Below are 25,494 nucleotides of genomic sequence, written 5' to 3'. Positions count from 1 at the left end.
CAGGCCTGTCAGCCTGACCTCGGTGCCAGGAGAGGTGATGGAACAGGTCACCTTGAATGCAATCACACAATGTATGCGGGACCACTGGGGGATCAGGGCCAGTCAGCAGGGGGTCATGAAAGGCAAGTCCTGCCTGACCAACCTCATCTCCTTCTATGACTGGGTGACCCACCTGGTGGATGAGGGAAAGCCTGCTGACACAGTCTGCCTAGACTTCAGCAAGGCTTATGGCATGGCATTCTCCTGGAGAAGCTGGCAGCCCATGGCTTGGACAGGCACACTCTGTGCTGGGTTAAAAATGGGCTGGGCGGCCAGGCCCAGAGAGTGGTGGTGAACGGAGTGAAATCCAGCTGGCGACCGGTCACCAGTGATGTTCCCTAGGGGTTGGTGTTGGGGCCCAGGCTCTTTAATATCTTTATTGATGACTTGGGTGAGGGAAGTGAGTGCACCCTCAGTAAGTTTGCAGGTGACACCAAGTTGGGGGGAAGTGTCGATCTGCCAGAGGGTAGGGAGGCCCTGCAGAGGGACCTGGGCAGGATGGGTTGATGGGCAGAGGCCAACGGGATGAGGTTCAACATGGCTCAGGGCTGGGTCCTGTGCTTGGGCCACAACAACCCCATGCAATGCTACAGGCTGGGGGCAGAGTGGCTGGAAAGCTGTGCAGAGGGAAGGGATCTGGGGATGCTGATTGCTTGCCTGAACACGAGCCAGCAGTGTGCCCAGGTGGCCAAGAAGGCCAGCGGCATCCTGGTTGTGTCAGGAATAGTGCAGCCAGCAGGGCCAGGGAGGTGATCGTCCCCCTGTGCTCTGCTCTGGTGAGGCCGCACCTCGAGTGCTGTGTTCAGCTTTGGGCCCCTTGCTACAAGAAGGACATCGAGGCCCTGGAGCGTGTCCAGAGCAGGGCTACGAAGCTGGTGAAGGGCCTGGGACACAAGTCCTGTGAGGAGCAGCTGAGGGAGCTGGGGGTGTTTGGTCTGGAGAAGAGGAGGCTCAGGGGAGACCTCATTGCTCTCTGCAACTGCCTGAAAGGAAGGTGTGGGGAGCTGGGGGTCGGCCTCTTCTCACAGGTAACTAGTGATAGGACCAGAGGGAGTGGCCTCAAGCTGCGCCAGGGGAGGTTCAGGTTGGAAATGAGGAGACATTTCTTCTCAGGAAGAGCAGTCAGACATTGGGACGGGTTGCCCAGGGAGGTGGTGGCGTCACCGTCCCTGGGGGTGTTCAAGGAAAGGTTGGACGTGGTGCTTGGAGACAGGGTTCAGTGGGTGACATTGGTGGTAGGGGGGTGGTTGGACCAGATGGTCTTGGAGGGCTTTTCCAACCCTGATGATTCTATGAGAAGGCGTCAAAACCAACCAGAATGTTGCCGTGGATTTATTTATTTTTTCGGTCACAATCCTGTCTTCACCCCTAAAACCTACCCGGGAAACCAGTCCTCGACTTTGATCAGGCAACGACAGGGGAAAGAAAACTCGGACTCAGAAAGCAGAACGCGCACAACGAGGCAGCTCAGGGCCCTCCGGGGCCGGGCCCCGCGGCTCCTCCTCGCCTGCCCCGGCCGCGGCTGCGCGGGGCCGCGGCTCCTCCCCGGGCCATGGCGGGGCGGCTGCTGCGGGCGGGCGGCGGGCGCATGGCGTTGGCCGCGCTGCCCCGCGCCCTCCTCGCCGCCCCCGAGCCCGGGCTGTGCCGCCGCCGCGGCTGCGCCCCGGAGGAGGCGGCGGGGGAGGCGGAGGCGGCGCTGCTTTCCATGGGCTTCAGCCAGGCGCAGGCCCGGCGGCTCCGCGGGCTGCAGCCCCGGCTCGGCCCGCAGCGGGCGGTGGCGGCGGCGGAGCAGCTGCTGCTGCTGGGGCTGAGCGCCGAGGCCGCGCTGGGCCTGCTGGAGCGGAGCCCGGAGCTGCTGCGGGCGGCCGAGGCGCAGCTGAAGGAGCGCGCCGAGTACCTGAGGCGCCTGGGGCTCGGCGGAGGTAGGGCCCGGGGGCGGCAGGGCGGGGGGCTCGCCACGGTGCCCGCTCGCCCCGGTGCCCGCTCACCCCGGTGCCCGCAGGGCACCTGCAGCGGGTGGCCGGGCGCTGCCCCCAGGTCTTCACCTTGCCCCGGCGGAGGATGGAGGCGGCGGTGCGGGTGCTGCGGGAGAAGTGCCTCTTCACGGCCGAGCAGCTGACGGAGGTCCTGCAGAGCTGCCCCGGGGTGCTGCTGGAGGAGCCGGGCAGCCTCCATTACCACTTCCAGGTGAGGGGTTCGGGGCGGGGGCTGCGGGCACGGCCCAGCTACCGCACGGCACCGGGGCCGTGTGTTGAAGCCCCGCGTCCTGCACGCAGTACGCGTACTTCAGGATGGGGGTCCGCCAGAAGGAGATGGTCAAGGCACGTCTTTTCCGAACGCCCTTCGCTGAGCTGAGGAACCGGCACATCTTCCTGGAGCGCCGGGGTCTCTACCAGACCCCTCTCAAGGGCCAGACCCAAACCAATAACCCCAAACTGAAGGAGGTCCTTCATCTCCCTGAAAAAGAGTTCCTGGCCAACCTGGCCCGCGCCACCCCAGAGGAGTACGAGGTCTTCAAGAAGCTGCTGGCTCGAGAGGAGGAGGAGAAGGAAGAGGAGGAAGAAGAAGAGGAAGAGGACAGGGATACATTGTATATAGAGGGAGATAAGGGCTTGGATGATGGCAGTAGAAGAGTCTGACAGTGAGGATGGGAGGCTCCACGGTGTCCCCCAGGCCTCCCAGCCCTACCACCCAGAGCACAGGTGTGAGCCACAGCAGCTGTGGGATCCTGCAAGGCAGCAGTAAATCCCATATATCACAACACAACACTGACCCCTTTTTCCTCCTCATTGACCAGGAGCTTTAGAAAATATCCAGTTTCTATCAAGTGTTTTTATTAAAAACAAAACAAACAAAACAAAACCAAAATAACTAATTTATTTCAAAGACAAGGTTAAATCCTTTTGGCTGTGTTACATACTGTGCTGGATGGGGGGAGGCTGCACTTCAAATCACTGCAGGGAGGATCCTTGGGCTCCCCACCTTCACAGCCGGTGGCAGGGGAGCAAACATTCTGACCATTGCCCCAGAGTGAAGAGAAGGCTCTGGCCCAATGCCCTTGGGGATGGCACAGGCTGCTCTGGTGTTCTCACTTGCCAGGTAAGGGGCAGCTTTTCCTCCCACACCAGGGATGTCCGGGACTCCTGCACTTGCCCCGCCACATCCCAGGAGCACAGATTCAGGGAGCAGGATCAGGCAGCCTCAGCAAAAAAAAAATTAGGGTGCTCTCTCTCTCTCTGCGAATCTGAGTCTCTGGGGGCAGAAGAGCCATCCCCAGTGCTGGTGGGAAGCCTCACCCTGTCCACCTGCTCATGGCCTCACAGGGCATTGTCCAGCACTGGGCTGCTGCCACAGGCGGTGGCGGCTGCACTTACGCAGTGCGCAGGAGGGAGAGGACGCTGCCGGCAGCGCTGCAGCTCCTGGGCTGGTTCTGCGATGGGAACACCCTCAAGGCTACGCCTGGTCAAACAACAGAGGTGCCTGTGATGCTCACTGGGGGGGGGGCTGCCCCACTGGGACACCCCTCCGCTGCTCGGGAAATAACACTCTATACCATAACTACGATATATCTCTGGTATGTATTAATTTATAATATACACTGTGTACGTTAATACACAAATCTATGTTTAACTAGCATTGTCATACAAACACAAAAAAAACTAGGAACATTTCTAAGCTAAACTTTTCCTTGCCTGCTCTGCAGCAGCCAGTAGGGCGGCCACTGCAGGGCCGCTAACAGCGCCGTGGTGGCATCGGCACCGCAGGGCGATGCGGGGACCGCCAGCAGTGCAGGGGGACAGCCAAGCTGATGCTGTGCCCTGCGCCGCATAGCACCAGAAAGCGTGGTGGCACACCCTGGCTGACAATCTTTGCTCTACAGATCACTTTTTAGTAACTTCTAGGTGCTCTATGACTTTCTGAGCTGGGAATTTGGTTAAAACTGTGGCTCGTTTACAAAGCAAAACAAAAAAACGAAGGCAGGGGAAGCTGCCTTAATTCTCCCCTCTCCCCCAGCTACAGTACGGGGACGTGCCTCCACTGCCTGCTCTCGCCTCGCTGCTCAGGGCAGTGGCTCACAATTTCTAACTCATAGGGAACATACGTAGGGAAGACCTCCCCACCCGGCTGCAGGCCAGGTTTCAGGTGACAGCTAAGGCCTTCTGGTCTGCATTAAACTGGTTTATTTGGGGGTTATATGTAACGTATAACCTTGGGTTACGAAAACAGGTTGGTGCAGATGCTGGTGGAAGGGAACTGGGCTCACAGAGCCGGGAGCTCAGGGCTGTGGGGGCCGAGTGGGGTCAGGCCCCCTGGGGGCAGGCAGCTGGCTGCTGCAGCACACCACGCTCGGCTCCTAGGGGCAGAGGGGCACCTGCAGCAAGGCAAGGCAGGGCGAAGGCACTGCTGGTCCGGCAGAGAGAAGGGAGCGCCGCTCGGGTGCTGATCTGGCTGCGTGTCCCTAACGGGCTGGAGGAGAAGGAGTGGCTGACGCCAGGCAGGAAGGGTCCCCTGCTGCGTTCAACCCAGTGAGCAGATCTGATCTTCCTGGTGTTTCAAAAGCCCTTAGGTGTGGAAAGACGAAGCTCCTACTGCTTTGAACCCTGCGGAGGAGCAGGAGGAGAATGAGCTGGTGTGTGGAGCCCCCCCAAAAGCCCAGCAGCTGCCTCTTCCCGTCCCGGATGCCTGTCTTGGGCTGGGAGAAGGGGACCTGCCCCTTGGGGGGCTTCAGCCTGTGCCTGGAACAGACACTTACTCTATGGCTTCTTCAGTGTGTGACTGTCGCTTTGTTTTCTGAAAGAGAAGGAGCGAAAGCACCATCAGTCCTGCAGCACCTTGGCCCTTGCTCCCACTCGCCCGAACCCTGCAGCCTCGGGAGCAGCTACGGGAAGCGTGCCTGGGCCTCGCGCGCTGTTCCGCGCCCCCTCCCTGCCTAGCCTGGTCCAAGCACCCTGGGGTAAGCCAGAGGTCGCAGGCAGCCGCAGGTTTCTGGCCCCTGGGCAGAGGGAAAGAAGCATGCTTCTGCTGGCTCTACCTGCTGCTTGGCTTCTTGGAACCGGTGCTCTCGCAGCTCTCCTTGTAGCAGACATCCTGGTGTACCTTGTAGACTCTCTTGTACCTGCACACACAGCAGAGAGGAGGGTTGTAGGGATTAACAGGGACAGAGCTGTGTTTGTAAGTGCTGGGGGGGGTCCTCCCCCATTTTCTAGATACAGGCATGGCTGAGCCTGCCCTGCCTGGGCAAGCAGCTGGACTGCTGCACCCATGCTGCAGGCAGGCTGGGGGGGCACAGCAGAGGCCCCCATCCCTCAACCCCTCTGGGGACAGAAGTGGCCCTGGGCTGGGCTGGCAGGCAGGGGTGGCACCGTGTCGCGCCCTGCCCTGATCCAGAGGTTGCCTCGCTGGCGCTGGGCACAGGGCAGCCTCGTGCTCACTCTCCCTTCCCCGGAGCTGCACTGCGGGGCCGGCCCCAGCTCTCGGTGCGAGGGGAAGGGGGAGCACAACCCGCGGGCAGTACTCACAGGTAGTGGCAGGTGCCTCCTTCCCACACGGGGAATGACTTGGTTTCCGAGTACAGCCGCGTGCACGAGTGTGGCACCTTCTTGCAGGCTGCTTGGGGAACAGGAGAGGGGAGCTACCAGCGAGCCCATCTCCAGCCCTGCCTGCCTGCGCCCTGGGGGCCGAGGCCCCCCTGGCTCCCCTGCTGTGGCCCCGGAGGACCAGGCTCAGCATCGCTTGGAGCCAACCCGCCAGGAGCCGCAGAGCTCCGGCCCCACAGCACAGCACAATCCCGGCTGGTGGAGGCTCAGCCAGAACCAGGGAGCTGGGTACAGATGGGGGGTGCTCGGTGACCTGTGCCCTGCGGGACCCTGCTGCTGGGACAGCCGCCAACCTCGGCGTGTGCAGCAGCAGCACGGCACTCACCCAGCTCGCAGTGCCTGCCCTTGAAGCCCGGGCTGCAGTCGCAGTGGTAGGACTCGCTCTCGCTCACACAGGTGCCTCCGTTCTTGCAGGGGTTTGCAGAGCAGTTCTGCCCGGTGCCTGCAAAACACGCGCAAAACACGTCAGCCCCGCTCTCACGCCCGTAGGGCCGGATTCCCGCTGGCCATGCCCGCCCCAGACTCACTCTTGCTCTGTGCCTCGTGCAGCTGCAGCGCCAGACTGCCCCGGGCAGGCTCCTCGATGTTCTCCAGCTTCATGGGAGCCTCTGGCTCTGGGCAACGAGAGGGTCAACGTGACTTCCAGCCTGGGCCAGACCCCAAGGCAGCCCCTCTGCAGCAGCAGCAGGCAGAGGGGGACCCAGCCTGGCGTCAGGGGGCTGGCCAGGTTTGCAGCAGCAGTTTAGCCCTTCCCTGGTGGCACCCTGGGTATGGCAAACTGGAGGCTGGTCCTGAGCTAGTAGGGGGCCCAGGTGCCCTCCTCACTGACCTCAGGAGCAAGGCAGGAGCCCAGCCCACGCTGCATCCCGCATCTCCTCCCACTGCCAACAACCCAGCCCTGGGTTCCCCAACCCACTGTGGGCCACCCCTCTCCCTGGGCTGGGGAGATGTTAGTCCAGGCAGAGGCAACGGGGTCCTGCCCTCCCCTCTAGCTCCCTCAGCCCCGCAGCAGCCTGCCCCATTGTCGCCCAATCCCAGGGGAGTGGGGGAGGCAGAGGAGATAGCACTGGGTGACAGGAGGAGAACAAAAAGGCAGCAGAGCACTTACGTGTCTTCACGGTGATGGATCTGCTCAGCAAAGTGCCGAACCTGGCGCTGATTCTCCCTCTGCCATCCACCAGCTCAGTGAACCTGGGGAAGGACAGCCATGAGGGTGGAGGGCATGGTGGGGTCCCCAAGGGCTGGAGGCAGCGTGGGTGGAGCACTGGGCACGGCACAAACACCGCGGCAGTGCAGAGGAGCTGCACCAGCTGACGGAACAAGGGTTCACCTGGCTGGGGTGGGCGAGGGGCTGTGCTCAGCCCTGCTGGTGCCTACCTGGGGGCTGGGGAGGGCTCCTCAGCCGTGTCGTGGTCTGCGAGCAAGCGGAGTTCGGGCAGGAAGGCTGGGGGCAGCCTGTTGCGCAGGACCCGGGGGTGTCCAGCCTGGCTCCAGCGCCTCTCCGGAGCCCCATCCCTCTGCACTGCAGGCCACAAAGGGTTAGGCTTAGAGGGAGGCAGGCAGCAAGTCAGCACGGTGACCGGAGCGTCAGGCTGGGTGCCACTAGGGCTGTTTGGGGACAGGTTGATGCCACCCAGGCAGCAAGTGCTGCTCCCTTCCCCTGCAAAGCACTGCTGAGTTGTAACTCTGCATCCACAGGCTGCAGAGCAAGCCACCGCTGCCTCCCTCCTACAGGGACAGCGGGAGGCACCCGCTTTGGGAGCAGCGAGCTCCCACGGACCGCTGCAGCTTGGTGTCCCCCCCGCCCCGGCAGGCACTCACGGGTGGTGACGTAGAGGTGGATGGGCTCGCTGTGCACCTGCCCCTGCTCCGTGTTCTGCACGGCCGTCACGGAGAGGCGGTAGCGCTGCGCGGGCAGCAGGTCCCGCACGGTGTAGGACGCGAGCTTGCCGTTGGGCACGTAGCGGCTCTTGACGCTCTGCAGGGTGGTGACGTTGATGATGTACCCCTCCACGGTGCCAGCGGGCGGCTGCTCCCACGTCACGGACACGGAGGTGGGGGTGACGCGCGAGGCTGTGAGGTTTCGAGGGGGGAGAGGCCCTGGAGCAGGAGGGAGGTGGGAGAAAATAAGCGCCGAGTCTCTGAACGGCAGCAGCTTGCTTATGTGTCACTATGAGCCTCTTGGGAGCTCGCCCCCAGCCCAGCAAAGCCCCCGCCAGCCCCCGGCCTGCACCGCGCGGCCCCACTCACTCGTCCACACGTGGAAGGGGGCCGTGGCCAGGCTCTCCGAGGGGTGATCTTCTGTCCCCAGGCCGCTCAGCGTGGTGACATGGACGATGTAGCGCTCTCCTGGCTGCAGGTCCCTGCAGAGGAGGGAGGCGGGCAGCAGGAGGTGAGCGCGGTGGCTCACGGGTGCCAGCCGTCCCCGCCACCCGCCTGCCACGCTCACAGGAAGGTGTACTTGGCCACGCTGCTGTTCAGCTCCACCGTGCGGTCTTCCAGGTCCCCAGGCTGGCGGATGGAGACACGCACCCTACTGACAGTGGAGTGCTTGAGCCGGTGGAGAGCCCATTGCACCGTGATGGTGCTGGCCGTCACGTTCGTGATCTCAAAGCCTTCCACCGGACGCGGTCCTGGCCGGAGCGAGCAGAGAAGCGGGGAGGGCCACAGTCAGCAGCTGGCCGTGGCAGCAGCTCCGTCCCTTCCTGCACCCCCTGACTCCCGTGCCCCGCACTGCCCATCCACGTCAGCCTTCCTGGCACCACCACAGACTTGGCGCCAGCACCGTGACAGCCCAAGCAGCTCGATGCCACTTCCCCTGCCACGCTCCTTGTCTCAGCACCGGGCAGCCAGGAGCACCCTGGCCTCAACCTCGCATCAGTCGCTCCTCACTGAGCCCACATCCCCGGCAAGCACAGAGCCCCCCGAGCCTGGCACCACCTGCCCAGCCGCTGCCCCAGCCACGCACACACCGGCACGGACAAGACCCCAGGACAGGGCTGCGTGCCCCGGCACACCCCAAACTCTCACGGAGGCTGCCGGAGCTGCCCGACTGCCCTCAGTGCCTGCTCCCACCTCCAGGCTGCCCAAGGCCCGGTGCTGCTGGGAAGCACCTGCATGGCTCAGCCCAGCTGGCACGGGAGGGCCCTGCCCCCCGGGTGTCCCTTCTCACTGGAGAGCAGCTTTTCCAAGTCCGATCTCTTCCATCCTTGGTTTCCCCCCCGATTCCTACTCCAACCATCCGCAGGCCAGGGATTACGCATGTCACAGAGGACACGGCGTTACCTGCCCGTTCCAGAAAGCGGGCTGGACAGGACACGGCGCAACCGCTGTCCGTGCCCGATGGAGCTGTCACCATGCCCAGCACGCTGCCCTGTGCCCCTGGGGGCAAGCTGGGCCCCAGGGGACAACCTGGTAGCCATCTGCCCACCTGCAGAGCGGCTGAACCCAGGCCCCAACAGTGAGCCCGTGGAGCAGCCTGCTGAGCAGGACCCAGGGGCCATCCCCGCTGTCGCTGGCTGCTTCCCTACCAGCCCCGGGGCGTTCGATCGCTCCTTCAGACCCTGCTCTCAGTGGCCGCAGCGCAGAGAAAAGCCATTCTCCGTGCTGAGTGCCTCTGAACCCAGACTTCAGGGTCCGCACTGCCTTTTTCAGCCACACCACGGGTGGTGGAGGCTGGGATCGGACCAGAGCAGACCTCCGGGGCATGGGAAGCTGGAGGTGGCAGGAAACCTCCAGGTGCTCCGCCAGCTCCGTGGGGAAGGCACGTGGCTGCAGGCAGAGCGCCGGCGAGGAGAGGCCCCACAGGCTGGAAACACCGCCCTGGGCATCAGGGGGGCCCATACTCACAACCGAATTCCCCTGAGGACACTACTCACTAGTGCGCGTGGTGAGCATGACAGGCCTGCTGATATCATTCTTGTTGTTCACGTTGCGTTTGACTGAAAAGACAGAAATATTGTAGGCTCTGCCGGAGGCTAGTGCCCGCAATTGGTGGGCAGAACGACTTCGGTCCACAAAATCTGTCCTGCGGTAAGAGCCGTCGAAGGATACGTACGTCACGGCGTAGCCGTCAATGAGTTGCCTGGCGGCTGCGTCCTCAGGCGGGTGCCAAGAAATCAACACACCAGTGTCCTCCACCCTTTCCACCTTTAATGAGGTTGGTGGCAGCAATTCTTCAGGGTGTGGGCAAAAGCAAAGGGGAGAGGTAATGCCATGAATCTTTAGAGAACAGACCCCAGCAACGAAATGCAGAGCGGCACTGATGGAGGACAGGGTCCCCTCTCTCTCTCTCTTTCTCTCTCGTTGCAGCTCACAGAAACCCTACGGCTGCTGCTGGCCCGTCGTGCTAGGCACCGTGCGTGCGCCGGAGGAGCCGGGGCTGCTCGGCCACCCCGATGGGCTCAGGCAGAGCCAGGGCAAGCAGGCAGTTGGTGCGGCAGAGCTGGGGGCAGAGCATTTGCTGCCATATCCTGGACCACGCGGGGACGCAGTGAACAACCTTCCTCCAGCTTAAAGCCCCGCAGAGATCGCTTAGACCAGATTAGGGGCCTTGGGGATGCTTTTATTCAGGGCTGGAGGCTTTAATCAGATTTCTTTGCCTCCCCTCCCAAGGGCATCCAAGGCGGATGCGACCCCTGCTGCACCTGCACCACTGGAGCCCAGAGGAACTTGTCCCCAGCGTCCCCGTGTGCCTCGCCCGCGTGCCAACGCCGTCACCTCCAGCAGCCACCCGGCACCTGGCCCGATTGAGCCCTGCTGGCATCTGCCCCCAGCATCCACGGGGCCGGGGCTCCCCCAGCGGAGGCGAGATCCGAGCCCCGCCAGGGCGAGGGAGGAGAGCTGCCGGTCCCTGATGGCTGAGCCCCTCGGTGGCGGGTGACACGGCCGCCACCGGGCAGGGCGGGCACGCTGCCGTCGAGCCCCTCGCCACATCCTGGTGCCGCTGCTCAGGGCCTTTACCTTTTTCGCAGCTCTTGCCTGTGTAGCTCACTTTGCAGGTGCAGCTGTGGGTGCCGTTGCTGGGCAGGCAGTAGCCTCGGCTCCCACACGGGCTGGAGAAGCACGGGTCGCTGGCTGCAGGGTGGGAGCAAGAACCAGTGGCGATAACGGCGTCGGACACCCCAGCGTCAGCGGCCACACAGGGCTGCAGCTGCGTCCTCCTGCCCCCCTCACCTGTCTCGCAATGGTAACCGAAGAAACCCTCCGGGCACACACACAGGTAGGAGCCTCGGTAGCCTTCGCACTCCCCTCCGTTTTGGCACGGGCCAGATTCGCAGGCGTCCACTTCTGGAGGCGAGAGCACGCAGGCAGTGAAGCCCACGCCATGGGCAGCACACCAGGACCCCAACATGCCCAGGGCCAGCAGAGACACCCACGGCCCCAGGAAAAGCCCACGTGAACGGCCACAGAAGCCAGGACTGCCTGTTGAATGCCACAGCAGCCCAGGCACCTTGCAGAGCAGATCCATAGCTGAGGGATACCTTGTTCTGCCCGAGCTGTGCACCGGGGCCACTACCTCCCCACCAGACAAGTTTTGGCTCTGCTGCTGGGGGACACAAACCACAGCAAGCACCAGGGCTGGCAGCGTCCTCTGCAGGGCAAGGAGCCCAAGCGTGCACCCTCGATGGTGGCTGAGACCAAGTGCCAGCCCCGTGACAGTTACCAGCCGTTTGCTTTGGTGCAGGTCCCGGCCACATCCCCGAGCCCAAGCGACCGCGGTGCCCGGCAGGGCCCTGCTTGGCAGACTCCCTACCTTCCTCACACTGGATCCCCACGAAGCCCTCGGGACAGAAGCAAACAAAAGAGCCTGGGAGGTCCCGGCAGGTCCCGCCGTTCTTGCAGGGCTCTGACTGGCATTCATCAACTTCTGCAGAGAGGAGAGACCGGCTCAGAGCAGAGCCGGGGCTGGAGGCAGGAGAGGAAGTTTGGAAAGACAGCGCTTCTCGTCCCCACGTCACTCGCTGCCCTGAGCGCCCCAGCCAGAAGCAGCCCCACGCGGGGCTGGAGAGCGGGGCAGAAGGGGGAGTGCAGATGGCTGGCGGCATGGGGCTGCGCTGAGATGTCCTGTAGGGTGTGCGTGGCATGTCCCCTCCTTTAATCCCCCCTGCAGCCACGGCACCTGACCCAGCTAACCCCACCATCCCCGTCAGCCGCCTGCCCCCGCTTCCTCCAGCACCCGCCGAGAGCACCAAGCGGAGCCCGCACACCACCACGGAGGCGTGCGCACAGGAGAGCGAGCACAAGGAACTGCTGCGGGGTACAGCCCTGCACAAGTGTTAAATCTCAAGCTGCTTTTATGTCATATTCCCTCTTGGCCATTAACTTTGGAGCTGCGTGGGACACTTCTCACCCAGATCTTGAGATCCAGGGCTTCATTACACACGTTCAGACTGTGTGAAGAAGAGCATCACATTAGGAATGTTCTCCAGCAAACTGCTGCGATGGGCAGGCGGACGTGGAGGCACATGATAGCTGTTAGGGGATCCAGACCCAGCCTCCTGGGAATCACAGCCCCACCAGTGACAGAGACACCCACGCAGCACCTGTCTGCACGGGTGGGCAAGCAGCACACGCGCCCTTCCCAGGTGAGCTGGGGGCTCCCCTGAGCCACATGCAGGCAGGAGATGGAAGCTGGTGTGCGTAAGTGCGGGCAGCCCCGCTCCCAGCTGCACCATTCACGCCCTGCTCTGGCTGGTGGGCCACAGACTCTCTCCCCTCATCCCTGCGCGAGCTCTGCGCGTTTTCTTACCCAACTCACAGTGGTGGCCCACGTATCCTGGCTCGCACACGCACAGGAACTCAGCGATGCGGTCCTTGCACTGACCGCCATTCAGGCAAGGCTGGGACCGGCACTCGTCGATCTCTGCAAGCATTTGGGCAGGGGGGAGATAAGGCGAGGGCGATGAGCACTGGGGTCCCACAGCAGCGTGGTCGGGAGAATAAGAGGTTGCTGGGGTCCCACAGCCATAACCATGGCTCAGCTTCTTCCCGTTGCCTACCGTCGCATTCGGGGGGGTCACTCCAGATGCCCTGCGAGTGGCAGACACGGGGGCTGTTGTGCTGGCTGAGGGCATAGCCCAGCTCGCAGCGGTATTCAGCCAGCGAGCCCACTGTGGTGGAGTTGAAGGAGGCCTGGGCGTGCTTCACCGCGCTGGGCACGCCGCAGTCGATCTCTGCGGAGAGATGGGGCATGAGCAAGGGCAGCGTGGCACCTGGGGCTCGGTGGCGGCGGCACGGGGCCCTCACCCGTCCGGCAGTGCTTCCCGGTGTAGCCCACGGGACACGTGCACACAAAGTCCCCGCCGAGGTCCTCGCAGGTCGCACCGTTCTCACATGGGCTCAGAAAGCAGGGAGACGGCACTGGAAAGAGCAGAGGGCACCGCTGTGGAGCTGGCAGGGCCCAAAGCTGCTGCCTCTTCCCCTCAGCATGTCCCCAAAGTGGTTTGGGGGTGACATCCAGCAGCGCAGCACGCTTGCTACCAAAGCTGCGACTCTGTCCCCCCTGACCTTGCAGCACCCACACGTACCGATCTCGCAGTGCCGTCCGGCGTAGCCCGGGGCGCAGTCGCACTTGTACTTGCCGATGTAGTGGAAGCAGGTGCCCCCGTTCTGGCAGGGCCCCGAGGCGCAGGGGTCTGGCTTACCTGGGGGCAAGCAGGAGCTGAGCGGGGAGCAGGACGCACACCACCCGCCTCCCTCCCTGGTGTCGGAGCCATACCTATCTCACAGTGCCGGCCGGTGAAGCGGTAGGGGCAGGTGCAGTGGTACTCGCCATCGGACTCCTTGCAGGTGCCCCCGTTGCGGCACGGCGCCGTGCTGCAGAGCCGCGGCCGGGCTGTGGGAGAGGTGCAGGAGATGCCTAGCGGCTCTCGAGCAAGGCCCACACCCCCAGAGGCCGTGCTCTCCTCCCCTCACGGCACGGCACGTACCTCTCTCGCAGTGCTTCCCCAGATAGCCCGGGGGACACTCGCAGGTGTAGGAGTCGTCCTGAGCCTCGCAGGACCCCCCGTTCAGGCAGGGCTCGGAGTCGCAGGGGGAAGGTACCGCTGCAAAGCCAAACAAAGACCTCAGCTCTGCCCTCCTCCCCACTTGCCTCGCCTTCGGGGCAGGCCCCGTGCTCACCCGTCTCGCCTCCCTCCCAGCGCCAAGCCTGTGCCCCGGCTGCAGACACTCACTGTGGTTGGTGCCGTAGTCGGTGTGGCACACGCACAGGTAGCTCCCACCATACTCCATGCAGTAGCCGCCGTCTGGGCACTGCGTGTTCACGTTGCACGGCGTGGCGGTCACCTCTGCCAACGCACAGCAAGACAACCTCCATCAGATGCACTGCAGCAGGACGGCCAGCCAGCAGCCAGCACCTCCCAGCCAAGAACGGGTCCCATGGCTTTATGGAGCATGGTGAGAAGGGAGGGACTGTGGCCACCCATGCCCCCTGGCAAGGGTCATTCTGCCTGCAGAGCGAGCTTTGGAGCTCCAGTGTGCAGAGCTAGGGCTTCCTTCTACAGGCCAGAGCTCGGGAAAGGCACGACTCAAGGCAGAGCAAGAGATGGAGAGCATCTCCTCACCACAAGGAGCATAACCCCAGGCCCTGGCTTGTGTAGGTGGCTCGGATCAAGCGTGTCCCCATGGCGCTAGGGTTCTGCACTAGGCCTAGGCACAGGCTGGGCCCTTCATCGGCACTTAACTGGCATTAAGTGTCCAGGAGAGGGAGCAAACACAGCAAGCTCCAACAGCACGCGTGAAGCCTTCACCTACCGAATTCACAGAGGAGACCGAAATACCCCGGCAGGCACTGGCAGATGGTGACGTTCCCCTCCAGGCAGCTGCCTCCGTTACGACACTCGCAGCCCTCAGAGAGCTCTGTAAGAGATGGAGAGGGAGCTTCCCTTGTATTGTGGGGCCAGGGCAGCCAAGTGGCCTTGCTGGAGCCAGCTGGGGGAGCTCAGGACCCACAGCTGCAAGCCCCCAGGCATGGCTCCCCCTCAGAGATAGGGACCACAGCTCAGTCCAAGAGCCCTGAACGGGCTCTGCCAGGGCTGCTTCCCCCTGGGAATGGGCAGTTGCTCCTGCAGGGCTTCCCCAGAGGGTCAGCATCCTGCCGGAGAGACGCCAGGTACTCACTGTCACGGCAGTCCTGCCCGCTGTAGCCCTCCTGGCAGTCGCAGGCATAGCCCTGCTCCAGCTCCAGGCAACTGCCCCCGTTCTGGCAGGGGCTGGAGAGGCAGGCGCCGGGTACCCGGGGGCCACCTGCGGGGAGAAGGACGCTGACCGGAGACCTCCCCGGAGGGGACACGGCCGGTGGCCTTTCCGCACAGCCCGGCGTCGCCGCGACGCGCCACGCGCTGCCGCTCACCGTACTGGCAGTTGTTGCCGTAATAGCCCGGGGAGCACGTGCAGATGTAGCGTCCCGGGCGGATGTAGTTGCACGTCTGACGGTTCCTGCAGCTCCGGTCCTCGCAGGAGGAGGGGTCTGGAGGAGGAGGAGGATGCGGTGAGCCGGGCCTCCAGAGAGGGGCAGTGGGGACAAAGCCTCGGCCCTGTCGTGGGCTGCCCCGGGCGCGGGGGCACCAAGCACCTATCTCGCAGCGCTGTCCCACGAAGGGCTCCAGGCACACGCACGTGTAGTTATCAACCAGGTCGACACAGTGCCCTCCGTTCAGGCAAGGGCTGGACTCGCATTCGTTCACCTCTGCAGGGCAGGACAGGGAGGGGTTGGTTGGACACACACAGCACCGCAGGCTTGCTGCGGTCCCAGCCCCATATACGCGGGCAAGAGCGCATCTCCCCGCCTGCTGCTGAGCCAGTCCTGCTGCTCTGCAGGGGCAACAAACGGCAGGTTGGGCAGTGGATATTCCCAGGCACCCTTCCTCTCACTGAGGAACCCAGGGGTCTGTAAACTCCATCGCTTCTCTCCCCTACAAACCTTCACCGGCCAGCAGGGCCAGGCGAGGACGGTGCCCAGCAGGGGGAAGGCTATGCTGGAAAACCAGTGCCACACGCAGCAAGGCCAAGCTCCAGCCCCCCAGAGCCACCACGGGGGATGAGGAATAAGGCTGGGTGGGGAAGTCGGGGTGGGCATGCAGCTTGCCGAAGCGGGAGACGTCTCTGTCCCCGCCACACAGACGCTTGCCGCCAGCGCCCACCTGTCTCGCAGTCTCCTCCCGCGTACCCCGGCTGGCACACGCATGCCGCCGTCCCGTTTGTCTCTTGGCACGTCCCGCCGTTCTGGCACACCTTGGTCTCGCACGGCAACTCCTCTGTGGTGGGACAGCAAAGAGAAGAGGGGGGTGAAGCCACGCACAGGACCAGCACACCGTGTTCCCTGCTACTGCCGGCAGGCAGGGCCAGGCAGAGCGCAGAGCCAGCACCACAAACTGGGCAAGGACGGCTCGGACAGCCCAGCCCCTCCCTCCAGCTTTGCTTTCTGGGTGCAGGATCCCTCCCCCAAAAGGAAACTCCCTGCTCTCCCTCCCCACCAGCACAGGGACTCACGGGGAGCCTGACACTGGCAGCGTCCCCAGCGTGGGGCGAGCCAGCCCGGCCAGCAGAGGCTGTCCCGCTCCCTCTGCTCGCGTGGAAACCTGGCAGCAGAGCCGAGCCCCTTGGACATCAGCCCTCACTGCCGTCCCCACGCCCAGAGGAGAGGTGTTGTGAGCAGATGCCTCCCCCCCCCCCCCCCCAGCGGATGTTGCTGCCTGCATTAGCAGTGACTCATCCGGAGGCGAGCTGGGCCGGCGAGGCTGGGAACGCTCCCAGTGGCTTCCAACGGCTCAGGACCTGGCCACCACCTGCAAAAGCCCCGCACGGAGCAGGGCCCCCCCTCCCGAGACTCCTGCCCAGGCACTAAATGCCAGCGTTTTCCAGCAAGGGCGAGGCGGCGGGCGCGTTCCCCGCAGCCGTGCCGGGACAGGCGCTCCTGGGAGCGGGCTGCCAGCGGAGGAAGCGCTCGCCGCCAGAGCAAAGTTTCCTTTGCTTTCAGCAAGTCGTGATCCAAGACTGCAGCGCTCGGCGCCCAGCACAGCTCCTGCTGGAAACCTCCTGTCCCCGGGGCACCCTGCGAGCCTCCGTACAAACCCCGGCACCTCGGAGCCGCTGTGCCCCCCGTGGGGGGTCAGCAACGCAAGCGGACCCTTCCCCAGCACCGCTCGAGGTCTAACAGCTGCTTGCCACTAAACGTGGCAGGAGAAGAACTGGCTGTCATCGGCTCCTCTGTGCTCTCAGAAAACCACTGACAGATCTTCCCCAGCCTGCCCAGATAAACCCATGGGCATGGCGGGGGGGACATAGGATGCCCGAGAGCTCCCCCGCCCCTCTCTGGCTGCCCCATCTCCTCCCACAGGCCCGCTGTCTCTCAGTCCCTTCCTGGGGACACGAGTGGCTCTCTGAGACCTGGTGCGTGGCTCAGGCCCAGGAGCTCTGCCCAAAAACGGTGGGAGGATGTGGCACGGCCATTTCATCACCTCTCCGCTGGCTCTGCCGAGCCTGGCAGCACAGCCTCCAAGGCTTCCCTGTCCCTGCTTACAAGGGGGATGCCTCCAGGCACACGGGTCTCATCCTCATCACGCAGGGCAGCTGAACAGGGCAGCCTGCAGCTGCCTGCAGGCCCCGTCTGCAGACAGGAGCCAACGCAGCACCCCGGAGCAGATGCAGGATGCCCAGCGGAAACCACGGGTGCTGATGGCTCCACAGTGCCTTCTGGAGGAGGCGCGACACTCACCCATCTCGCAGCTGGCACCTCTGAAGCCCGGCAGGCACCGGCAGCTGAAGCTGTTGACGCCGCTGATGCAGGTGGCTCCGTTCTGGCACGGGTGGGAGAGACACTCGTCCACGTCTGAAAGAGCGAGGGGAAGGCAGGGGCTCAGCGAGGAGCGGGGCAGGCAGAGCTGGAGCCTGCGGAGGTGCAGGGAGGCCGCTCACCGACGTGGCACCTCTTCCCCGTGAAGCCTGCGAGACAGGAGCAGGTGTAGGAGGGGTTCCCCGTGATGCAGTCCTCAATGCACTTCCCCCCGTTCAGGCAGGGCCGCAGCGTCAGGCACACGGAGGCTGCGGAGACAAGCGCGCCCTCCGCTCACAGCCCGCCCCGGCAGGGCTGACACGCTGCCATCCGGCGCCGCGACCGCCGGGGTCTGTCCTGGCGTCCGTCCAGCCCCACCAGCACCGCCGTCCGTGCGTGCGTCAGGCTGGGTACGGTCACCCGGCTCTCTGGGGCGCTCGGGGAGCCCGCGTTTGGGGGCTGCGTGCCCGCGGCCGGGCAGGGCTCGCTCCTCCCGGGCTCCCCGCCGGGTAGGGTGACAGTTTTATTCCTGCTGCAGGAGCGGGGAGGCAGGGCCAGCCCCGCTGGGCAGGGGACAAACGCCAGGCGTTATCCAGCCAGCCCTTGCCTATGGCCTGGGGCAGAGGGGCAGGAGAACCTGTATAAAGCAAACCCACAGGTGATATACAACACGCGTAGATTAGCGGGTAAGAAAACACAGCCAGGGTGGGGCAGGGACAAGGAACAGGAGGTCGGTGGCTCCACGGAGGGCGAGCTGGGGTGGCCAGGCACAGCCCCTGCTCACTGCTGGCTGCCCTGGGCAGCAGCTGCCCCACGGGACGGACGAGCCTCCCCAGCCCCATGGTGGGTACGGGACCCATAAAGCCCCTCGTGCATGCCCTCACCTCCCCCCCGGCACCCTGCACGGCTCCCCGCGCCTCGCAGCCTGCCTCGGTCTCAAGAGCTTTCCTCCCCATCCGCTTTTGCAGCCCGTGGCAGGCAGCCCCAGCACGAGTGGCTGGGCCCTGAACCAGCCCGGCGATCCCCGGGCACAGATCCTCGGGAGCCAGGCTTCCCGAAGCGGTGCCGGCGGCTCCAAAGGATGGCATCCCCATCGCTGCCCCCACCCTGAGCCCTCCCAGAGCCCTTCGAGCTGTCTGATCCACCCACGGGTTGCTGCTCTCTCCCCTTGGGGAGGGAGGTGAGGGTGGGGGTCGAGGCAGGGAAAGACAGGGCTGGAGAACAGTTTGGGGTCGGGTTGGGAGTTAAATAAACCTAACTGCTGTCCTCTTACTTGTATTGCTGCAGCCCCCCACTTGCACCTGGGCATCATCGATTCTGAACACCCAGCGCCCGGGGATACCCACATTTGTCGTCATCTCCACGTCAGCGATGTCATCGGTGCGGGATCCAGGGATGTTGAAGTAGCGCTTTCCATCACCGGCGTTAAAACCTGCCTGGGAGGACAAGGGCAGAGAGCAAAGAGACATCAGCACGGCAAAGCGGTGCTGCGGGGGCAGAGGCAAGGGGCACGGCAGCACGAAGGGACGCTCCGCAGGACCGCACGTCACTGCCACCGCCCAGGTTCCCTGGATTCCTCCTGCATCCCCTCCGTGACGTATTATTCCCCAGGACCACTACAGCCCTTCCTCGCCCTTGGGAGCCCACGCGCAAGGGGGGGCCCGGGCTCACAGCACCCTCTGGCAAGCCCAGCCCAGAGGTGTGGGGCGAGAGGGACATTTCTTCCCTCGAAACTCTGCTTCTCCTCAGCGGGAGCTGCTGGAGGGCTGCCCACTGGCCAAGGTGTGCAGTCGCTGCCCTGTTTATGTCCATAAAACCCACGCTCCTGAATTCAGGGATTCAAAACGTGTCCCCTTCCTCTACACCTGCGATTTCCTGCAGGCGGGGAGCCAAGGACAGATCAACTGGTGGTAAATTCACACATCCGAATGGGGACCGGGTTGCGTTTTTTTTCCCCTCTTAAACACAACAACACACACAAGGATGAAATAAAAATACAAGTGAAAGCTGTGCTGGCCGCGGCAGCTGCCGAGCTGCTCTTAAAGTCTGAGGTTAGGAAGGAAAAGGAACTAAGAGGCAGCAGCCAAAGTAAAGAACCGTGGTTTCGTTATAACAAAGTCCCCTATATGGTCTCGGCTCCGAGAACGAGAGCACACACGGATATTTAAGAACCTCAGAAAAGCAGGGGGAGGGAAGGAGGGAGGAAGCCACCACCAAAAATCCCTGGACTGCTTTGTGCTGCCAGGAACAGCTCTAGGGAAAGCAAAGGGCAGCCGTGAGCACGGCGGGCTCGGGCGCTACCTGGGGACGACGGCCGCGTCCGCTGCTTACCTGCGCTGCGATGCCGCCAAGCCCAGCAAAGTCCCCCCCACTGCTGGCGTGCATACCCGTGGTCCAGGTGATGGACTCATAGTTGAAGATGGTGAAGGACAGCTTGCCATCCGTGATGAGGACAATCTGGAAAGTGTTTACCTGCGGGAGGGAGGGGAGAAGGCTGTGAGAGGGTGGAGGGCAGGCAGGGAGCACGGTTGAGGAGCGAGCGGGCCAGTAAAAGGACAGAAAATTAAGCTGTCAGGTAGGAAGGCTGCGGCAGCACGCAGCAGAGGGACGCTTCCTTCAGCACCAGCCCTCCTCTCCTGGGAAGGGCAGCGGCGAGCCCTCAGCAGGGCTCTCCGTGTCGAGCCAGGACTAAGAAACACCAACGCCTAAGCATGAGAAAACCCTTTCAGAAAAGAACTCCCGTTCCCAGTGGCAGTACAGGGAAAGGCAGCAAGTACCTTCGAATGGGAAATCAAACTTATTAAAGTACATAAATTTGCCTTCAGATCCCTGGAGCTTAGAAGAAAGCCCCGGGATGGCAGCCGGGCCACGACAGCTGACAGCAGGACAGGATTGCAGCTGCATCCCAGAGAGATACCCGACGGTGAAGAGGAATAAGATTTCAGAGCCAAGTTTCCAACCAGTTTTTGTAAGCTTGGGGCTCTGGGCACAAACCCGGGCTTCTCAGCAAGGCTGTAAAAGATGACAAAGCTCCAGTTCCTTCAGGAACCCGTCTTTAAAAAACCCACCCCTAAGCTAATTGCTCCCTCACTCGTCAGGGCTGGCTGCCTCAGGAGTGCTGGCAAAGGCCCAGCCCCAGCACCGCGGTGCTGTGCAGGGTGTTGTGGCACAAGCTCTGCCCACCACCCGCCAGGGCCCCCACCGCTCACCGGTGAAAACGAACTTCCCCCGAAGAAGGTGACCCGGTACCAGGTAGCGATGAACACCCACTGCGCGGAGAAATCGGGGAACTCGGGGAAATACTGCGCGATGTCCCTGGTCGCCCGCTCCAGAATGGCCTGGTCTCGGCTCTCCCGGTAATACACATCGCCCGCCCGCCGGTTGTCCACATCTGCCCAGAAAGCTGCCACCACGCGCCGGTCCTTGGAGATTGGGAAGGCGACCGGCGTGAACTGGGAGACCTCCTTCAGGAAGGAGATGATCCCGTTGTTGTTAACCTGCGGAGATGCGGGACAATGGGCAAGGGCGGCCCGGGCCCTGAGGAGCACCGAGGCCTCCACGGGCACTTCCCCTGGTGCCCTCCGCAGCCCTGGCCATCCCGAATCCTTACTTCAGAGGCGCTTTTTCCTTCACCTGTTTCACCCCCGACCTCCTTCCACAAATATTTGAGCGCTTCCCCTTCCTGCCCTTTGAAGCACGGACGTGCCCCAGGCCGGGGAAAGCGGCCTCACCCCCCGGCCTCCGCCGCGGAGGGCCAGGAGCCCGAACAAACCCAGCCCTGTTCTCCCGCCAGGAACAGCTGGGAGAGCGCCCGCCCGGGCTGGGGGCACCCCAACCAGTGGTGTGGGCTGGAAAACGAGCGGCAGGGCTGGCGAACATCATGGGACCGAGTGCCACCATCCCGCCGAGCCCCACCGTCCCCAGGCAGCAGGGGATGCCAGTACCCAAAGGCTCGCTGGCTCCCAGCACTAATTAACTCCCGTAATTAGCGGCCAAGGAGGTGCGGCCTCCCCCTCCCGGCACACAGCAAAGACTATCACACAGCCCAGGAACGAGGGGAAACCACGGCTGTGGAAATCTACAGCCCAAATATTCCAGAGGGAACGGGGCCCAGCGCTGCTCGCAGCCGGGAGGGGAGCGGGCCTGCAGGTGTGACACTTGCAGGGGGGCCGCTCGCCTTTTGGGCACTTTCAGCCCTGGGGAGCCTGGGCAGGGGCCCCTGGTGCCGGCCAGGTGCCGGGGCCGTTTGTAAGGGTCCCAGGAGACGCGGCCGCCCACAAAACAAGCGCTGGGTACGGGACAGCCCACACCGCCCTGGGCAGCTGCCACCGTGACTAAGGGGAACGCGATTCCCCGTTCGCAAACCCTGCGTAACCTTGCGGTGTCCACGGAGGAACATTCTTCCCGTTATTAAAGCAAGATGGGAGAGAGCCGGCGCCAAGAAGGGCTGTGTGTGTGTGTGTGTGTGTGTGTTTTTGTTTTGTTTGTTTTATGGAAGAGGAGGGGGCGGGCTCAGAGGGACCCCCCAGGGCTGGGCTGTCCGGGCCCTGTGCTTTGGCCGCTGCTCACAGCCTGCGCTCAAGGCAGGGACACATGTGACAGGCAGGGGGCACGGCGGCCCGAGCCCCGGGGTCAACGCATCTCCTGCAGCGCTGCGGGGCTGGCGTCTTCATTTGGGAGAAGTCACCGTGCCAAGGACATGCGGTGTCCAACCAGCACGTGCGCTCAGCCAAGACAACAGGTCGTAACGTCCCGGCTTGTTCTGTAACGGAGCGAGCTCACCTCCGAGACAGTGCCAGGACGGTGCCCAGCGCTCTCCGTTAGCCACACGGGTCGGGCAGGACAGGGAGCAGCTCTTGGTCTGCCCCACGAGCCTGCTCTGAATTGCTGGTCAGCTTGGACCGAATCCAAACAAGACCATCGAGACACCAGCTATGCCAAAAGCTGGGCCGACAGTGACCGCAATGCTTTCTAGACAGCAAAAAACCCACACCTGCCCCTTTTCCCCGCTTCCCTACCCCAAGAGAAGAAAGCTGGGTCTCACCAGCTCTGCTGCCCACACAACAACTTGCAAGCCAGCTGCTCCAAACTGGGTTTTGTCCTCCTGTCCCCAAAGGGGGCCTAGGCAGGGATCCCTTCAGGATGACGAAGGCCCAGCCACACCTGCAGGCAGACACGGACCTGCCCCAAGGCTGGGCACTCGAGGAGGAAGAGGGGAACAGGTCGCGGCAAGCCCCATGTGCCTGGCATGTCAGGCAACACCCACCCAAGCTCAGCATCCTGCAGGAACCTCCCTCTCGCTGCCACACTGCTGACGGTGCGCCTGGTCCCTTGCTCTCAGGGCAAGGAGTTCCCAAATTTTGGCTCCCCTGGAGACAACCAGGCCATCCTTCACCACTTCAAGGGCCCTCCTGAACACTGCTGGTGGCAGCTTTTGGAGTGAGCTCCAGCAGCCAAGAGCACATCCCCACCACATAAAGTCAGCTCTCGGTGGAGCTGCAGGGACTGCTCCTTCCCAGGTCTTGGCTTCAGGGCTCAGCCCCAGCGGGAGCTGCCGGAGCCAAGGTGTGACCATCGCCGGAATATCCCCACCTTCATCTCCCTGGGGGACCGCTTTAAATGCCGTGCTTTCGGTGTCAGCAGAAACGAAGGCTTGCTGGAGCCCAGCCAGCATGGCGGGAGGGATGAGGACAAATCTCTGCTGCCGGGCTGTGCATCCGCAGGGCTCCCGCTGGAAGCTGCCGAGCGATGCTCCGGTCCAGAGAGAGCCCGTCCTGGTGCACGAGCAGGCTGGGGAACGCCAACGTCCCGTGGCAAGCCTGCAGCAGGCGAAGCGCAGAACTTCATCTTTCAACACCGAGTCCCGCCCTTCCTCCTCACGCCTCCCCAGCGCTGGCCGGGGCGCGGGATGGCACACCTCTGTCCTGGCAGCACCTGGGCACGTATGTGCGTCCCTGCGGGGCAGCCGACGGCCCCGGCAAGGCCCCCGAGAGCCGGCCGGTGCGCGGGGAGCTGCTGCCTCGTGCCCGGCTGCAGGGATGCTGGCACGTCAGCATGCCCGGGTGGAAAGAGCATGGAAAGCAGGAGGCTCCGTTTTAAAATCCTCGGAGGAAATGCAATTTTTAGAAAACTCGGGAGATGCCAGTGCGTCCTCCCAGCTCGATTAATGACTCTCACATGGAGATCGGCAGGCACGTCCCGCAGCTGTGGCTCAGCTCGCAGCCCAGGAGCCTCGCAACATCTGCTCCGGCGCTGGCGTTGCCACGGCCGCACAGCGCCTGGGCGTTCAAACAAGGCTGCGGCTCTCGGTGGCCACAAGACGCTCCCGGATGCCGCCCCAGGGTTGCCCACAGAGGATTGAGAGCATCTCGGGGGGGTTGTGAGCACCGCGGGGGGGTCGTGGCTGCGCCCCATGGCACAGAGCTCCCTGTCCAAAGCCAACGGCTCCGGTGCAAGCCGGGCTCCTGGCCCTCGCCTTTCAGCAGAGCTTGGAGGACGGCTCTGGCTATTCCCTGTCCCACCCTGCGGGTGCCCTGTGCTGGCCAAGGGCCGGGGCTATTCCGAGGAGGCTGGCAGGAGCCCCGCGAGGCTGGGATCCCCCTGCACGCCCCGGGGCTTGCTCCCAGCACCGCTCCGATGCTCCGGATTGAAGCGGGACCATCCCGTTTGACCCCACAACCCCACGCCCCGCCAAGACGTGCCGGGAGCGAGCCGAGCCGAGTGTTAATAAAGAAAAAAAGGGGAAAAAAGGGAAAAAAAAAAGTGGGAAAGGGGGAAAAGGGGGGAAAGAAGGCGGGGGGGGGGGGGGGGGAAAGGAGGAAAGGGAAGAGGCTCGGAGGGGAAGAAGGGGGAGGCTGCCAGCCCCCGCCTGCCCGCTCCCCCCGCGGCCCGGCACTCACGTAGAGCCCGGTGTGCCCCGCTCCGAAGAAGGGGAAGCGCACGGAGAGCGGCCGCAGCTCGGAGCCGCCGTCGTCCTGTTTGAGCGTGGCGGCGTCGCCCTGCGCCGGCCCGAACGGGTAGAAGTCGGCCAGCGGCACCACGCCGCCCGCCCGCAGCCACTCGCCCAGCGCCAGCAGCACGACGCAGCAGCCCCGCAGCACCCGCATGGCCGCGGCCGTCGCCCCCCGGGGGCCGTCCCGCAGCGCTCACGCCGGCACCGGGCGCCGCGACATGGCGGCGGCGGGGCGGGGGGGGGCGGGGGGGGCGGAGCGGGGCGGGGGCGCCGCGCGGGGCCCGGGGCTCGGAGCGGCGCTGCCCGCAGCTCCCCGCGCTGCCCGCACGGCGGCTCCGCGCCCGCCCCCGCCGGGGGCATTTGCATAGCCCGGGGCGTCCCGGCCAATGGGAGCTGGGGCTGAAGAGAGGGGGCGGGGTTATGCAAACGAAGGGGGGCGTGGCCGTGGGGGGTCCCCACGCGCGAGGGGGGGGCGCTGGGTGCGGGGCCCCGGGGGGGGGGCGGGGAGGAGCAGGGAAGAAATGCTGTTATTTGCTTTTTTTTCCCCCTTTTTTCTTTTTTTTTTTTTCAGGTGCTAAAAATATTATCAGGAAATTCTTCTCCGGAATGCGATGTTTTAAGTTACGCTTTCGGCTCAAGGGCCTCTTTGTCTCCACTGGAAAAAAAAATAAATAAATACTAACAATCATAATATAATAATAATAAACCTGATGCATTTATCACCGGCAACCCGTTTTAGCACAAAAACCCCCCTTCTCCCGGCAAAGGGAGCGAGCTAACGGTGCCCCCGCGTCCCTTGTCCCACCCCGAGGTGCCCCCAGCCCCGCGGGCCGGGGGACACGAGGGACAGCGTCCCCTGGGCAGCCCTGGAAGCGGGGGGGTGCAGGAGCCAGCCCCCAGCCCCGGGGGGGCTGTGTGTTATTGCCCAGCCCCGCAATATAAATCCCCTGTGAGGCGCGCTGTGGCGCTGAGCGCAGGCCAAGGAACAAATTATGTAAGGGCTGAAGCGAGCGGCGAGCAGCAGCAGGGCTCCGCCGCCGCCGGGGGCTGTTACGTGGATGCCCCCGTGGAAAGTTTGCCTCACGGGGACCCGGCTGGCCGCTAGCGCGGGGGGGGGGGGGTCCCAAAAT

General features: G+C 63.8%; 2 protein-coding genes across 2 annotated transcripts; one reads left to right on the top strand and one right to left on the bottom strand.

The window, feature by feature from the left end:
• Positions 1-1,569: 1,569 nt before the first annotated feature.
• Positions 1,570-2,885, top strand: MTERF4 (mitochondrial transcription termination factor 4). The gene is made up of 3 exons (XM_035544962.2): positions 1,570-1,961; positions 2,042-2,226; positions 2,316-2,885. The coding sequence occupies exons 1-3, from the start codon at positions 1,592-1,594 to the stop codon at positions 2,676-2,678; spliced, it is 918 nt and encodes a 305-aa protein (XP_035400855.2). The 5' UTR covers positions 1,570-1,591; the 3' UTR covers positions 2,679-2,885.
• Positions 2,852-24,518, bottom strand: SNED1 (sushi, nidogen and EGF like domains 1). The gene is made up of 33 exons (XM_035544939.1): positions 24,312-24,518; positions 20,622-20,909; positions 19,744-19,884; positions 18,686-18,848; positions 17,556-17,681; positions 17,356-17,469; positions 15,782-15,895; positions 15,214-15,327; positions 14,992-15,108; positions 14,760-14,885; positions 14,394-14,498; positions 13,814-13,927; positions 13,568-13,684; positions 13,357-13,473; positions 13,166-13,282; positions 12,885-12,998; positions 12,638-12,811; positions 12,388-12,501; positions 11,392-11,505; positions 10,812-10,925; positions 10,599-10,712; positions 9,515-9,811; positions 8,086-8,269; positions 7,887-7,999; positions 7,458-7,736; positions 7,014-7,158; positions 6,745-6,827; positions 6,164-6,250; positions 5,962-6,078; positions 5,559-5,646; positions 5,072-5,155; positions 4,793-4,830; positions 2,852-4,640 (listed from the first exon to the last, which is right to left on the bottom strand). The coding sequence occupies exons 1-32, from the start codon at positions 24,516-24,518 to the stop codon at positions 4,794-4,796; spliced, it is 4,338 nt and encodes a 1,445-aa protein (XP_035400832.1). The 3' UTR covers positions 2,852-4,640; position 4,793.
• Positions 24,519-25,494: the final 976 nt, after the last annotated feature.

This window comes from Cygnus atratus, chromosome 9, assembly GCF_013377495.2.
Source record: "Cygnus atratus isolate AKBS03 ecotype Queensland, Australia chromosome 9, CAtr_DNAZoo_HiC_assembly, whole genome shotgun sequence".
In the NCBI taxonomy this organism is placed as follows: domain Eukaryota; kingdom Metazoa; phylum Chordata; class Aves; order Anseriformes; family Anatidae; genus Cygnus; species Cygnus atratus.
Note: the sequence above shows the minus strand (reverse complement) of the source record. Positions and strands in the feature narration are given on the sequence as shown.

What these genes read in the sequence shown, in the direction of transcription:
- MTERF4 (XM_035544962.2), top strand. Translation starts at nt 1,592, where the DNA reads ATGGCGGGGCGGCTGCTGCGGGCGGGCGGCGGGCGCATGGCGTTGGCC. An exon ending in GCGCCTGGGGCTCGGCGGAG is followed by an intron (nt 1,962 to 2,041) that starts GTAGGGCCCGGG and finishes CGGTGCCCGCAG; the next exon opens with GGCACCTGCAGCGGGTGGCC. An exon ending in GCCTCCATTACCACTTCCAG is followed by an intron (nt 2,227 to 2,315) that starts GTGAGGGGTTCG and finishes TCCTGCACGCAG; the next exon opens with TACGCGTACTTCAGGATGGG.
- SNED1 (XM_035544939.1), bottom strand. Translation starts at nt 24,518, where the DNA reads ATGCGGGTGCTGCGGGGCTGCTGCGTCGTGCTGCTGGCGCTGGGCGAG. An exon ending in GGGGAAGTTCGTTTTCACCG is followed by an intron (nt 19,885 to 20,621) that starts GTGAGCGGTGGG and finishes TCCCTCCCGCAG; the next exon opens with GTAAACACTTTCCAGATTGT. An exon ending in GTGGCCAAGTACACCTTCCT is followed by an intron (nt 8,000 to 8,085) that starts GTGAGCGTGGCA and finishes CCTCCTCTGCAG; the next exon opens with GGACCTGCAGCCAGGAGAGC.